This window comes from Choloepus didactylus, chromosome 4 (genome assembly GCF_015220235.1).
Source record: "Choloepus didactylus isolate mChoDid1 chromosome 4, mChoDid1.pri, whole genome shotgun sequence".
In the NCBI taxonomy this organism is placed as follows: Eukaryota; Metazoa; Chordata; class Mammalia; order Pilosa; family Megalonychidae; genus Choloepus; species Choloepus didactylus.
This window is the reverse complement of record NC_051310.1, coordinates 184,345,915-184,359,954: the sequence shown is the minus strand read 5'-3', so window position 1 is coordinate 184,359,954 and position 14,040 is coordinate 184,345,915. Positions and strand designations below refer to the sequence as shown.

The window sequence follows — 14,040 nt, the reverse complement described above, 5'->3', positions numbered from 1 at the left end:
TGGTGAAAGACTAAAAGCTTTCCTACTAAGATCAGGAAAAAGACAAGAATGCTGATTGTTATTGAACAATGTAATAGAAGTTCTAGATAGAGCTTCTATCTAGATAGGAAGAAAAAAGAAAAGGCATCAAAATTAGAAAGGAAGAAGTAAAACTTTCCCTATTTGCAGATGACATGATCCTGGAAAAACAAACAAACAAAACACCACGAAGCTGCTAGAGCTAATAAAAGAATTCAGCAAAGTGGCGGGGTAAAAGATCAGTCTGCAAAAAAATTAGTATAGCTTCCATACACCAGCAATGAACAATTTGAATAGGAAATATTTTTAAAATTCACTTAAAATAACTACTAAAAGAATCCAATATCTAGGAGTAAATTTAACCAAGGATTTAAAGAATTTAAACATGGAAAACAGCAAAACAGTGTTAAAAGAAACAAAAGATGACTTAAATGAATGGAAGGGCATTCTGTTTTCATGGATTGGAAGACTAAATGTTATTATGATGTCCATTCTACCCAAAGTGATTTATAAATTCAATGCAATCCCGATCAAAATTCCAAAATTTTCTGCAAAAATTCTTCATTGCAGAAATGTAAAAGCCAGTCATCAAATTTGTATGGGAAGTAAAGGGCCTAAAATAGCCAATACTATCTTGAAAAAGAATGAAATTGTAGGTCTCACACTTCCCAACTTTAAAACTTATTACAAAGCTACAGTAATCAAAACATCATGGTAGTAGCACAAGGACAGGCATATACACTAATGGGATCAAATTAAGATGTCAATAATAAACACTCACATCCATGGCAATTAATTTTTTTACAAGGGTGCTGACTCCACCCAACGAGTAAAGAATAGTCTCTTCAACTAATGGCGATGGGAAAACTGAATATCCATATGCAAAGGAATGAAGGTGGAACCCTACCTAACATCATAAACAAAAACCAGCTTAAAATTGTTCAATGACTTAAAAATGAGAACCAAAACTATAAAACTCCTAGAAGAAAACCTAGGGAAGCATCCTTTAGACTTTTTATTGGGCAATGGTACACCAAAAGCACAAGCAACCACAGAAAAATAGATAAATTTGTCCTCATCAAGATTAAAAACTTTTTTACATCAAAGGACTTCATCATTAAAGTAAAAAAGCCTACATAATAGGAGTAAATATTTGGAAAACACCTATCTTATAAGTGTTTAATATCCAGAGTATATAGAGATAACCTGCAACTCAATAACAAAAAGACAAACAACCTAATACAAAGGACTTGAATAGACTTTTCTCCAAAGATATTACACTAATGGCCAATAAGCAATTGAAAGATGTTCAACATCATTAGCCATTAGGGAATGCAAATCAAAACCACAACAAGATACCATCTTACACCCACTAAAATGACTACTTTCAAAAAAAAAAAAAAAAAAAAGAAAATAACAAGTGTTTGAGAGGATTTGGAGAAATAGGAACACATATTTTTAAGGAATGTAAAATAATGCAGCCTCTGTGGAGAGCAAGTTAGTATTTCTACACAAAGTTAGTTTTGCATCATTGTATGATCCAGCAATTCCACTTCTAGTCATTTAACCAAAAGACTTGAATACAGGGATTCAAATAGATATTTGCATGCAAATGTTCATAGAGGCATTATACATAATTGCCAAAAGATGGTAGTAACACAAGTATCCACCAATAGATAAATAGATAAACACAATGGTGTGTGTGTGTGTGTGTGTGTGTGTGTGTGTGTGTGTATGCAATTAAATAGTATTCATACATTAAAAGGAATGAAGTTCTGATACATGCAACAACAGGGATGGACATTAAAGACATCATGTTAAGGCAAATAATCCAGACAAAAAAGACAAATATTGTATGACCTAAATGATAATTAAATAATTAGAATAAGCAAACTTATACAGTCAGAAAATAGAATACAAGTTATCAAGGGCCAGGTTGGGGTTAGGGAATGGGGGATTAATGCTTAATTTGTACAGATTTTTTGATTGGGGTAATGGAAAAGTTTTAGTAATAGATAGTGGTGATGGTAGCACAGCACTGTGAATGTAATTAGTATCAATTAATTATATGTTTGAGTGTAGTTAAAAGGAGGGGGGATTTTAGGTTATATATGTGTTATTAGAATAAAATTTAAAAAAAAAATCAGGACTGTAAACATAAGCATTGTGCCTAATGGAAACTGTGGACTTTAGTTAATAATGTAATAATATTGTTTCATTTATTTTAACAAAGGTACTGCACCAATGCAAAATGTTAATAATAAGGAAAACTGCCTGTGTGAGAAGGTTATAGGAACGCTGTATTTTCTGCATGATTTTTCTGTAAAAATAAATAAATAAAAATAACATGTTTTGTACAGATGCCTGGCACTTAATAATTACTCAATATGTCAAAGTTTAGTCAGTATCATTTCTGCTTTCTGATAACCACTCTTCTGCCTGGTTCAGAAGGGAAAAGAAGCAGACTCTAGGTGTGTATATTGATAGACTTATGCACTGATTTCTGTATTCCAGGGCTTGAAAGGCATTTTCGTCACATGCTGAGTCAGGAACTTGTAGTTCTTGGGGCTTATAATAGGCAGTAGCAGAAATTTCTCAGTGGACAAAAAGAGTGGGAAAATTGGCAGGCCAGATCCTCAAAAGTCTCTGCCTGCCATTGCCACTAGTCAAAAAGCAAATTGAAGTTTTCATTTTTGGCATATTCTGTAGTAAATGTCATTTGTTTTCTTGATTAGCTAGACTACAAAAATTAATGGTTTTCTCTAAATATGCAATTTGTGATTAGGTTTGGAGCACAGTGATGAGGTTAATTTCATTTTGGTTAGTATCTGCTGGGGCTTTGGTTAGGATGTGTCAGAGGTTGTCAAATGTAGTATTTGAAAAGATGGATAAGAACTTTAGATTTAACAGAATTGGTATGCTTTTTGTCATCTATAAAACATACAGGAGTCTTTGAAGTTTTACCCTTAGATGTTAATAAGTAATGCTTTTAGATGAAAACAAAGAAAAGTATTTCTGATGAAAGATGAAGTTGCATATGTACAAACCTTAATATAAAATTTCAATGTCATAGTGCTTCATTTAAAAAAAATTAGCACACAAACACGTCATTTTGTGAAAGATAATCCAGATGCATATTTTGCAGTTACGTATTCAATTTTCTATGAAGTTAATGCCTTGATTAGATAGTGTCAACAAAAGATGATGCTACAACGTAGTTCTTTTACATGAAAGCATTATTGCTTTTTGTTATTTTTAACTTTAAAATTTAAATTTTATTTTTGTATTTTGTTTAATATTAAATTTTAATGTATAAAATTCAAATGTTATTTGAATCTCATTGTTTTCTTTTAATGCCAGTCTTCCCCCCAACTTCTTAAATAGTATATAATATATATGAACAGATAACTGGAGTTTAAATGGAAAATTTAAACTCTTTACTTTAAACACTTGGCTAGCACTAATCTAAAAATATCATTTCTGCTTTTTGTTATTATGAAACATTAATATCTACCTTCTAAAACCAGAGTCTTCAGTGTTTTATTTTCTTACCTTCCTTTGGGCTTTGGAGTCTTTCAGGGCAGTTCAGTTTATAACAGTGTTACTCAACATGTGCTGAAGACATTATACAAAATATTGAAAACCTTTCATAAGCAAAGCCTTTCACCAAAGCCATATGAGGTACATATGATCTTCTCATGATAAAGCCAGAACAGTTAATCAGATATTACTACTTTTATTTTACAGCTCATCAAATTGAAGAAAACAGGATTTCCATCACTGTAAAAAGGAATACAATGTTAACCAAACTGGAAGGAGAAAAGGAAGTGCATTCATATTAATGCTGGATTAGTAGTTAATTCAAAATAACCAATAGAAGAAAATAATTCAAATGAGATGACTGGTTTAAAATAATGTCTGTGTTGTTTGTGCATTGACCTATTTGGGATTACTTAACTGGTAGAAGGTGTCTATTTTTTGAAGAAATTATTGAAATAGACATGCAAATTATACATTTTGCTTATTTGTGTGTTTGGATTTATGTTTATATTCAGGGGTGCAGTGAGTCAAGTAATGGAATGTAACAATAGTTAATACTGTTTTGCATTGTAGTACAATTGTGTAACTTCCAAGGATCTTTACAGTTGCACAGAAGTAGAGGCAGGTAAACAGAGGCTGAAGGGAAGAGGTAAGAGATTAAAATAATGACAAAAAATAGCAGCTTACCAAAATAGTATTTTATTTTCCTGCCCTATTCTTTTACAAACACAAATGACAGGGCAGAAGCCAGACTGCAGCAGACCGAGTATTGCGGTGCAGGGGCAGAAGTGTAGGAGAGAGCGGGGACTATTATTTCTAATCACTGACTATAAAGGAAAGACAAGAGGAAGCCTTGATGGTAGGAAGAATATTGTTGTTTTGTCCCTGTTTTTTTTTTTTTTTTTTTTAAAGTATGGGGGACATTAAGCATATTTATATTCTGTGGGAACTATCCCTAATTATTACTATTTTACACAAGAGATTAGACAGCTTTGAGAGATTTCTTCATATGTGTTACAGAAATTGACAATGTTGAGCTTGCAAAAGAACATACAGAAAGGTAAAAGAAAAGAAAGAAAGTGGGCTTTTAGGAAGTTAAGTTTAAAATAATGGCAAAGGATACTAGAAAATAGTATGGCACTGGCAGAAAGTTACAGTTATGTTGGAAATACAAACATTCTAGTTTGTTTCTTATAATCTAAATAATCATTATTTGCAATTATGAGACGGTACAATATTGTTAAAATATTCAATTTTCTATTTACCATTTCTTTTTACATATGGGTAAACCTCAGCAGCAGTTTTACTTTTTGTTCCAAGTTTGGCTTGACTGATCTCCGTCTCAGTAAAATCTCATCTCACTGCAATTCATCCTTTGACCTCACTCCTCTACAGCCCTATCTCACTCAAAATTCACCAATAACTTCCTAACTGTCAATGGCAATTAAGTTTTGTATGTGCTCCTCCTAATTTACAACTCTGTGTAAGTGACATTTTTGGATGTTTCACTATTCTTCTAAAGCACCACATTCTTTTTGTATTCCTTCAACCGCTCTGATTTTATAATCATACCAAGGCTCTTTTCTAGGTTTCTCTGTTTTAAGACTTCTTCCTTTTAAGGGTTCTGTCACTGCCCTCTTAATTTCTCACTCGACCTACTCTGCTTTAATGAGTTCATCTACTCTGCTGCTGCCAAACATCAGCTTCCATTTAAAAGCGCTAAACCTCTATCTTCAACAGCAACTTATCAGTCATTGGAGGCTCACTATTAGCAACCAAAACTGAAGTCTTCAGCCTCTTCCTCAAACCTCAAAATTCTCCTCTTTCCCATCTGAACTTGTGATATTAGAATACGTAATATGACTAGCCTAAGAAGAAAGATGTTAAGACAGTGGAGTTGTCAGCAACAAGAGGAATAAATACGGAGTAGACCTATAGACACAATACTTAATTCAAAAGCCAGATTAAGGAATCACTTTGTGAAAAGGAAGAAGAGGAAGAACTCACGTAGTATCTTAAACCAATAACTCAGGTAGGAAATAGAGGAAATAAGTAGAAAAGAATGGAATTCACCATGTCTTAAAAGTACCGTAAAAATGTGCTCTGCTGGAAACAGTGAAATAAGCATAAGAGACCAATTATTGGCAATGCTGATGAGCTAAATATAAGCTGTTGTACAATCCTGAGAGTGTTTTATGAAAATATAATTCAGGAAATTTGGAATTAAGTTTGATTATTCTTATGTTTTCCTTATTAGCAAAACTGAACAACTACTGAAAGAAAGGTGTTTAAGTGGCACGTGTCAAGTCTGTTACTTCTCTCTGGCCATGTGAGAGCAGCAAAGTGTGTGGCACTCTTCTCAGAATCTAGAGCATGTGAGGGCTGCTGATGCAAACAAGTTTACTGACCTCTTCACCATAATTTTGAGAGGGGGACCAGTAAGCCTCTTTCTCTCCATTTTACCTATCCCAGGAGATCTGTGAGCTCCATCAAGGGCAGAAGTTACATTGGCCATTGTAGAAGAGTGGCAGGATTCTACTGGCAATGTGAATTTGTGGGTATTATTGGATCAGGAATTTGAGGAGTGATTTACCAAAGAACAAGGCTTTGCTGGGGATTCATGGCAGTGTTGGGGGGGGGGGCTCTTAAAGTCAAGCTATTTCTGTCTAATAACAGCATGCCCTTCAGAAACTGTCTGCTACTGCAGAGGATTTCTCCTCGGAAAACACTACCTAAGTTCTCACTCTGTCAAAGCCCTCCATAATCAGGGCCCCTCATCTCAAGCCTCTCTCCAAATTGAGTAATCTGAGTCCATGGCAATCAAAAGATATTTTCTACCAAAAAAAAAAAAAAATCATCATCATCACCATCTCACCATCTTTCATCTAGTCATGCAAGGTTTAAACTTCAACATCATTTTCATGTCCATTTCCAGGCCTACCCAGTGTCTCTTCTAAGTCTGGAGCCATAATGACAAGTTGAGAGAGTAGCACCAGTGTTGAAGTTTGTATAAATGATAAACTACGTTCCAGTGTACTTATTTCCTGAAGACAGCAGGCACTTTTACAGGCATGCCTTTGAAAACGCTATTTTCTTTCTCTGGGATGTCCTTCTCTTTTTATCCCTACTTGCATCTTTCCAAACCTCTGTTAAATATCACTGACTTCACGAAACTTAGTTGTCATCTTCTTTTTCCTTGTTATGGTACTTCGTACTTCCTTCTGTCAGAGCACCTATCCTGTTCAACTATAAATTTCTCTCCCTCTGTGTGTGTGTGTGTGTGTGTCTGTGTGTATACACACACACATATATGTATGTATATGGGACAGACCCAATAGATTTGAGACCCTGGAGGGTATAGTTTATGGAATTAATCTTCATATCTCCAGCACAGAGTCTTCTGCTGGACCATAGCAGGTATTCAATAATTATATGCTTGAAAATCTGTACAAGAGATGAAAGGCTAAAAATGCCCCTGGTTGTTATCTTTGGAGAATAATGGCTTTGTGTTCTTTCTCCAACAGAATACATAGAGAATTTGGTGTAATTTTAAAAAGTATACTCTAACAAGATAAAAGAATGTCTCTTGCCCTTTTAGGGTGACCTTTTGAACTCAAAGCCAGTTTACTCAAATTAAGGTCTTTGATATGATTAGTGTTAGGAAAGATTTCATGTAATGGGATTTAGTGTACCTCAAGCAAATTTGGATGAATATGAGTCTTAAGCAATATTTTTACATGTTAATTCAATGCTGACTCTACAGGGCAAGGAAGAGCATACCCCTTAGTCCAATTTCACGCTGATGAATTGAGGCTTTTTCCAAAGAGGCAGAGGATAAAAACATTTCTTCTTTCAAATATAATACTGAAAATTGTATTTATGTTAAAAGTAAGCAATTCATTGCCTTAAGAGTTGGTATTCTGCTAAAATAGGAGTTTGGTATCATTATAGTGATATTTGCTAAAACAGAAATTGTAAATTAATTATTAAATGCCTACTCTGTGTCCTGGAATATATGGTATGGGGCATATCACAAAATGATGCTCATTCTGGCCCTGGGATGCTTATTATCAAGTTAAAATATTAGGAAAAATAACAGTTACTGGGCAATCTGTTTCTACTGGAAAAAAGAGAAGAGAACCATTGCTGAGAAACCCAAGAAGGTGTCAGGATCATCGGTCCAAATTTCTGCACTGAGAATTCTAGATGGGGTAACATCATCAGCAAAGGATTTGAAAATCTCAGTGCTCTTCACTTTCCCACTGATGATGGGCTGATGTTATAGAGAAGTGGGATTTCATGTTGGATAGTCAAGATGAAGACCCTTTACAGAGGACCTAAACGCCAAGTAGAGGGATTAGGACTTTGTATGAAAAGTCATGAGAGACATATAGGTTCTTAGGCAGGTGAAGGGTATTACTAAAATATGACAAAAATAGAAGTTTCAAAATATTATTTTGGCAGTTGTCAGATGCCTTCGACTTGGCAGGGACAAGAAGGAGGATAGTGAGTTGGGGCAGTATCACAATGGTTAAGTTTGGAGCAATTAAAATTGCTTGCATTGTTAATCTAGTCTTGGCGCTCTGATTACTTTATGAATAGTTTCTCAAGCCTTTGTTTGCTCCCCAGATTGAGTTTGTGAGTTATTTAGAACCGTAATTTAACTATGTCAAACATATTATAAAAGACAACATGGCATAGTGAAAAGCACAGACAAGAACAAGAACCAGTTGTCAGAATGCAGTGTACTGGTCTCATTTTGGCCACAAATAGCTGCAGAACTGTGACCAGGTCACTTGACCTCTTCAGGCTTTCCTCCTCTCATCTGACAATAAGAGCTTTTACCTCAATGAGCTCAACGGCCTTTTCAGTACCAGTTTTTTTTTGTGGCTCAGAAGAGTTAATGAAACTTATAAATATCCACCTTATCAATGAGCAGCTAAAGTATTAAGCATATTTTTAATGAATACTAGAAAAATATATCTTCAATACTTATGGTTTGGTAGAAAATTCCAATCTGCTTGTAAGATAGGTGGTAAGTTTATGGTGACTACAGTATAGAGGCAAATACCATTTCCATAAATGTGTTAAATATAAAAAAAGTTAGCAGAAAACTAATCCTGCGAATGAACACAATGTGCTTACTGTGTAATTTAAATGTTTTAATTTACTATGCCCATTTGCCTAATGATGCTATTGAAAGATACATCTTAAAAATAACAATACTGTACATCCATTTAAAAATAAATCAAGAATAACAAGTATAATTTAATCTGGAAAAGATGCCATGTCAATATATAATTATGTATATTAATAAATATGTAGCTATTACCTATTAAGCTAAATTTGGCATAGAAATATATTTCAAGAAAATGGATATATATTTAACTCTAGTTTCTTTTCTATTTTTATTTTGCAAGCATTTATTGATTGTCATCAGTTTGTTAACCTCTATAATATGGCTACAACTGTATAAAACAGATGTCTAAAAATAAGTGGCTCTTTGGTATCATTTATCTAAATTGAAGTTTAAATTTGATCACTGCAGGAAATGATTTGTAGGGAACATTGTGTGAAATGTATCACAGGACCAAGAGATACATTAAAGATAAGGATTTCTAATGTCATAAAACCAAACAAATTATAATGTCTAGACAGAGTCCAAAGACATGGTGGAAAATTTTTGAAAAATTGCTTTTATAGACCAAACCAAATATTTGATTTGTGTAAACATCATTTAATTTTTCAAACTAGTGAATTGATGCATAGCACAGAGTTCAGTTACTTGAAAAAGTCAAAGAAAGAAGGACATTTCTTTTTTTATTATTATTCCTGGGAGTAGTTTCTTTCCATCTACAAATATTTTTAGAACCTTGAAAAATATTTCTAATAATCTTGTGTAAGTAGTACCATCATTATGGTCACCTGGAGTGCATGATAAAATAGTGGGTTCCTGTGGTTTTCCTCAGATACATCAGGTTGTAAAAAGCTCCTCTCATGTTTATTATGCATACTAAACTTACAAAATACTTATCTAGAAATACTTTTCATTTTTATCCTACCACTGGAATTTTTTTACATGTCATGTGATTCTGGATTTTGGGAGCAGGGTCTGAATTTGAAAGTTGAAGAATGGGAGTCTGCTTGGTTACCCAGGAAGGAAATTGAAATAACTCAGTATTTTGTTAGCCACAAATGGACTTTTTTATCTTTTAGTTTCTAGTTTCTGGATTAAATTGAGAATGATACTAAAATATGTCCTTTTCAATTATTAAACTCCATGAGTGACCTGTGCATTTAAGTTATATAAAATGAAGTATCAGAAATTAGAAACTAAAAATTCTATTTAACTTTCAAAACATAGGTTTTTCCCAGAAGGAATTTTCCCAGAATTTGTACTTATCCTCAGTATTTTTTTTCCCTCCATAAAAATCACCAAATCCATCTTCAAATTCTATAAGATTCATGGCCCTTTTAATGTTAAATAAAATATTTCAAATTTGCCAGCATTCATTTTAAGCATCTGCAGCCTATGCTAATAATACTGCTGTTTGATTGAAGATTCCTCTCAAGAAATGTTTGAGATCATTTTCCTTTACATGCAGACAGCTTTGAGAATTAAGTCCCTCTTGAATAATAATTTTAGTCTTGGGCGAGATTTCATGATTTATTGCCGCCTTCTGTGACTTAACTCAATGACCATCTTTTATTATACCAATAAAGGGAGTCTATAAATATTGCGAAATAAGTGGGTGTTCAATTTCTGAGACCAAATCTTCTTATTCCTTAACTCCTTACTGATACCACAGGGTTGATATAATTAGTAGACTAGTGCCAGTGTCTTCTATTCAAATTCCTTTTTCTTTTCCAATGATTTTTCTTTAGCTCTACTCATTCTTTTGATAGTTTCCCTTACCATATTTTACTTTAGAAAGGAAGAAACCTTCTTGACTTCTAATGATCTGATTTTATCATGTAGTCTTCTAGTGACTAGTTTCCTGAGGCACCAATGTTCTCCCACCAACTTGTTCCCCTTCACAATTTTCACAAAATGTTGTCTCTACTGATAGATTCAGTTGAGGCTTTCGATACAGCAAAATCATCACTTTCTTGGGGAAGCCCTAGGTGTTAAGACTGATTGATAAGAATTGCCCTTACAGACAAGATGGCCCCTGTGAAGCCAATTTACTTACTTTTTTATGTATCCTGTCTGTCTTCTTCCTGACTTAACAGCTCCTCCCACAGTTCGGATTGTGCACTCGGGCTTGGCATGTAACATTGAGGAAGAGCGCTACTCCGAGAGGGTCTATACTATACGGGAAGGAGAAACCCTAGAACTGACCTGCCTGGTCACAGGACATCCACGTCCACAGGTGAGTCCCCAACAGTGACATTGGGAGAACTCTCCCTGGTTTTCTTGGAAGTCAAGAATTGCACATTTTAGAAGATTTGGTTTCTAAATCCAGAGACTTAAAACGTGTGTGCGTGTGTGTGTGTGCGCGCAACTCATGCCCATATATTTGTGCAATGGAGAACAACAGTGGTCATTTCTGAACATGGAAGCTTGAAGTATTCAAGAAGATAAGATGAAAAGAGAAATTTTGTTTTGTTGTGAGAAATTTTGTTTGTGAGAAGATACTTCTTAGGAAGCTGTTAAAAACACAAATATAAAAATACCTCTGTAAGGTAACAATTCATATGGCAATGAGTTTATTTTAGAATGTTGAACATGATTTCATGGTGACATAATTTCAGTCAAGGAAGCATTTGTTTGCAAGTATATGCTGCACGAGTTCACGTGTACTTTCGTTACTTATTCTTGTTATATACATAGAAAACTTTGAAAAACAAATGTTACCAGATGCCAGAGGCATTCAGACTTTTAGAATCATCGGCTACAGCATTCTTAAGCTAATTTAATAGCAGGGACAAAAATTGAAACTTTCAAAAGATGATAAAAGTATAAAAATATGCAAATAATGCAAAGAAAAAGCTTGCAGGAGTGAAAAAAGGATTAGATTTAAGCTACTATATATAAACTATGGGCATAGTATGTAAAACTCTAATGTGGATACTGAATATTCAGTATATTTTATGCATTAATTGCTATTTCTTATTGCCATATATTTAATCTGGCTAGTTCAAATTATACATTGGTAATTAGTACAAGCACTATGAAAGAAAAAGAAGACTGATTTTGAAGACAAAGTTACGTGGCTTAAGCATCTGTATTATGTGAAAAAATTCTAACTAATACAACTACAGTTGAGAAAATAAAGAGCAATGTGGGAATTTTATGAACCCACCATTTTAACCTTGCTTTTTTGCCCTCGCTATCTTTACTGCTTAATATGTAAGGATGTTTTTACTCTACCATTTTCACCCTGAAGAACAAATAAAAACAAGCACATGAAACTGTGGAAAAGTGAAATATTTGATATAGATGGATAGATAGATAGAGAGGTAGATAGATAGATAGATAAGACAGACAGGAAGAATAAAAAGAACAATGGCTAAACTAAAATACTAAAATAGTTTTACGAAACTTATGCTGCTGGTAAAATAGAAAACAGTAAAAATAATCAAGAAAAAATTACTAAATAGTATTGAAAAACTTAAAACTCACCATAGCTAAAATTGCAAATTGTAACATTTGTTATTAACTGAAAATGGATAAAAGAATAAAGTTGCCTTAAAATTTATTTCTACAAAATTTGACCCGGAATACTTAAACTTGATAGAAAAATGTTTGCAAAAGAAAATTCACAAAGCAAGAGCTATAATTGTTAAAAGGATACAAAGAAACTGATACACAAACTATTTTTGTTTTAAGATTTTATACAGAAAAGAATGGAATCCAATGAAAATAATTCTACTAATGTTAAAATAATAATAATAATAATAGAACTGCATCAAGGGGTTATTATTTCAAATAAAATTCAGTGTTACAATAATTTGAATATTTTTGTATTTATAGACATGGAGTAAAAATTGCAGAATCTAAAACTTGGGATCAATACAGGAGGATCCAAACAGACCTAAAAGAGCCAACAAGGAGTTTTATGAGTTGGCAGTATTGTAGATTGAATTACGTAACCCAATTTAGACATGTTTTTAATCTTAATTCCCATTATTGTGAGTTGAACCCATTGTAAATTGGTTCTCTTGAAGATGTTACTTTAGTTAAGGTGTGACCCAAATGAATGAGAGAGTGGTCCTTAATACCAATTACTGGAGTCTTTTATAAACAGAAGAAATTCACACAGACCGAGAAAGCCATGAGGAGGAACCAAAGCAAGAAGTCAACAAAACCTGAAAGGGAAAGGAGAGAACATTGCCATGTGACTTGAGGCAGGGATACAAGCCAAGGACTTTGAAGGATCACCAACAGCCAGCACCACAATATTACAGATTGCCTTGCTGATTTCTTGATTTTGGACTTCCTAGCTTCAAAACAAAGAGCCAGTAAATTCCCATTGTTTAAACCAATCCATCATGTGGTATTTGTCGTGGCAGCCTGGCAAACTAAGAGAGGCAAGTTATGGCAAAAGAAGATTCAGTGGAATTTCCATCATCCTCATGCTAAATGCCCCAAATTCTATACTTCTTTAACTCCAAATTTTCCTTAAAAATACAGCTTCTTATCTCTGTTTCCAGGACATCCCAGTTTTCCTCTTCTAACTCTAATTCCATCCTTCTATTTCTATAGTGTCAAAGATTTCTTATTTTCTCTTATACCTTTCCTTTTAATAGTCACAAAATGGAGTGTAATCTTTGCTCTCTGGTCATTCCAAAATAAGTCCTAAAACAAAGGAAAAGATTGTTAATTTTTTTTTTTCCCTAAGCAATTCCATTCTTATAGCCATTTCAATGTGTTCTGATCCTAAGAAAAAAATATTGTTGCAGTATCACAGTTTCTTCTTTCCTAGAAGTAATTCAGTTACTTGCAGGTGAATCGGTTTCAATTTATATTCCTGTTTAAAAAATTAACTGGGCCTCTTTTGTGTCAACAAACTGTATAAAGAAAACTGACAGAACAGCTGGGGCTTGGCATCCTGGCCAAAGACTGAAGAACACGCTGTTGGCAGCTAGTTCTGAAAATGATTTTTCTTGGCTGATGCTATGAAGCTGGAATGACTTTCTTGTTCTTTGTCTAATCGGCACATGATAATAGTTGGAAATAACAGAGGAGAAGAGAAGTTCCTCATTTACTCCTCAGATTTCTTAATCTGTTACCTGTCTTTGTGACAATGAGGGCCATAGAAACTGACCATTTATAAATTATTCTAGGGTGGTGTGGTAGGCTGAAGAATGGCCTCCCAAAAGATAATTACATCCTAATCCTTGGCACCTGTGAAATTACCTTATGTGGCAAAAAGAGAGTCTTTGCAGATGTGATTAAATCAAGGACTTTGACATGGAGAGAGACTATCCTGGATTATCTAGAGGGACCCAAATACGATCCATGTATCCTTCCAAGGA

General features: G+C 33.9%; 1 protein-coding gene across 1 annotated transcript in view; it reads left to right on the top strand.

Annotated features, from left to right (window-relative positions):
* MDGA2 (MAM domain containing glycosylphosphatidylinositol anchor 2) overlaps positions 1–14,040 on the top strand; it is a 1,012,098-nt gene that overhangs the window by 375,314 nt on the left and 622,744 nt on the right. Inside the window, exon 2 of the mRNA XM_037834933.1 lies at positions 10,792–10,931. Coding sequence (XP_037690861.1) covers positions 10,792–10,931 — 140 coding nt within the window. The remainder of the gene's footprint in view (positions 1–10,791; positions 10,932–14,040) is intronic.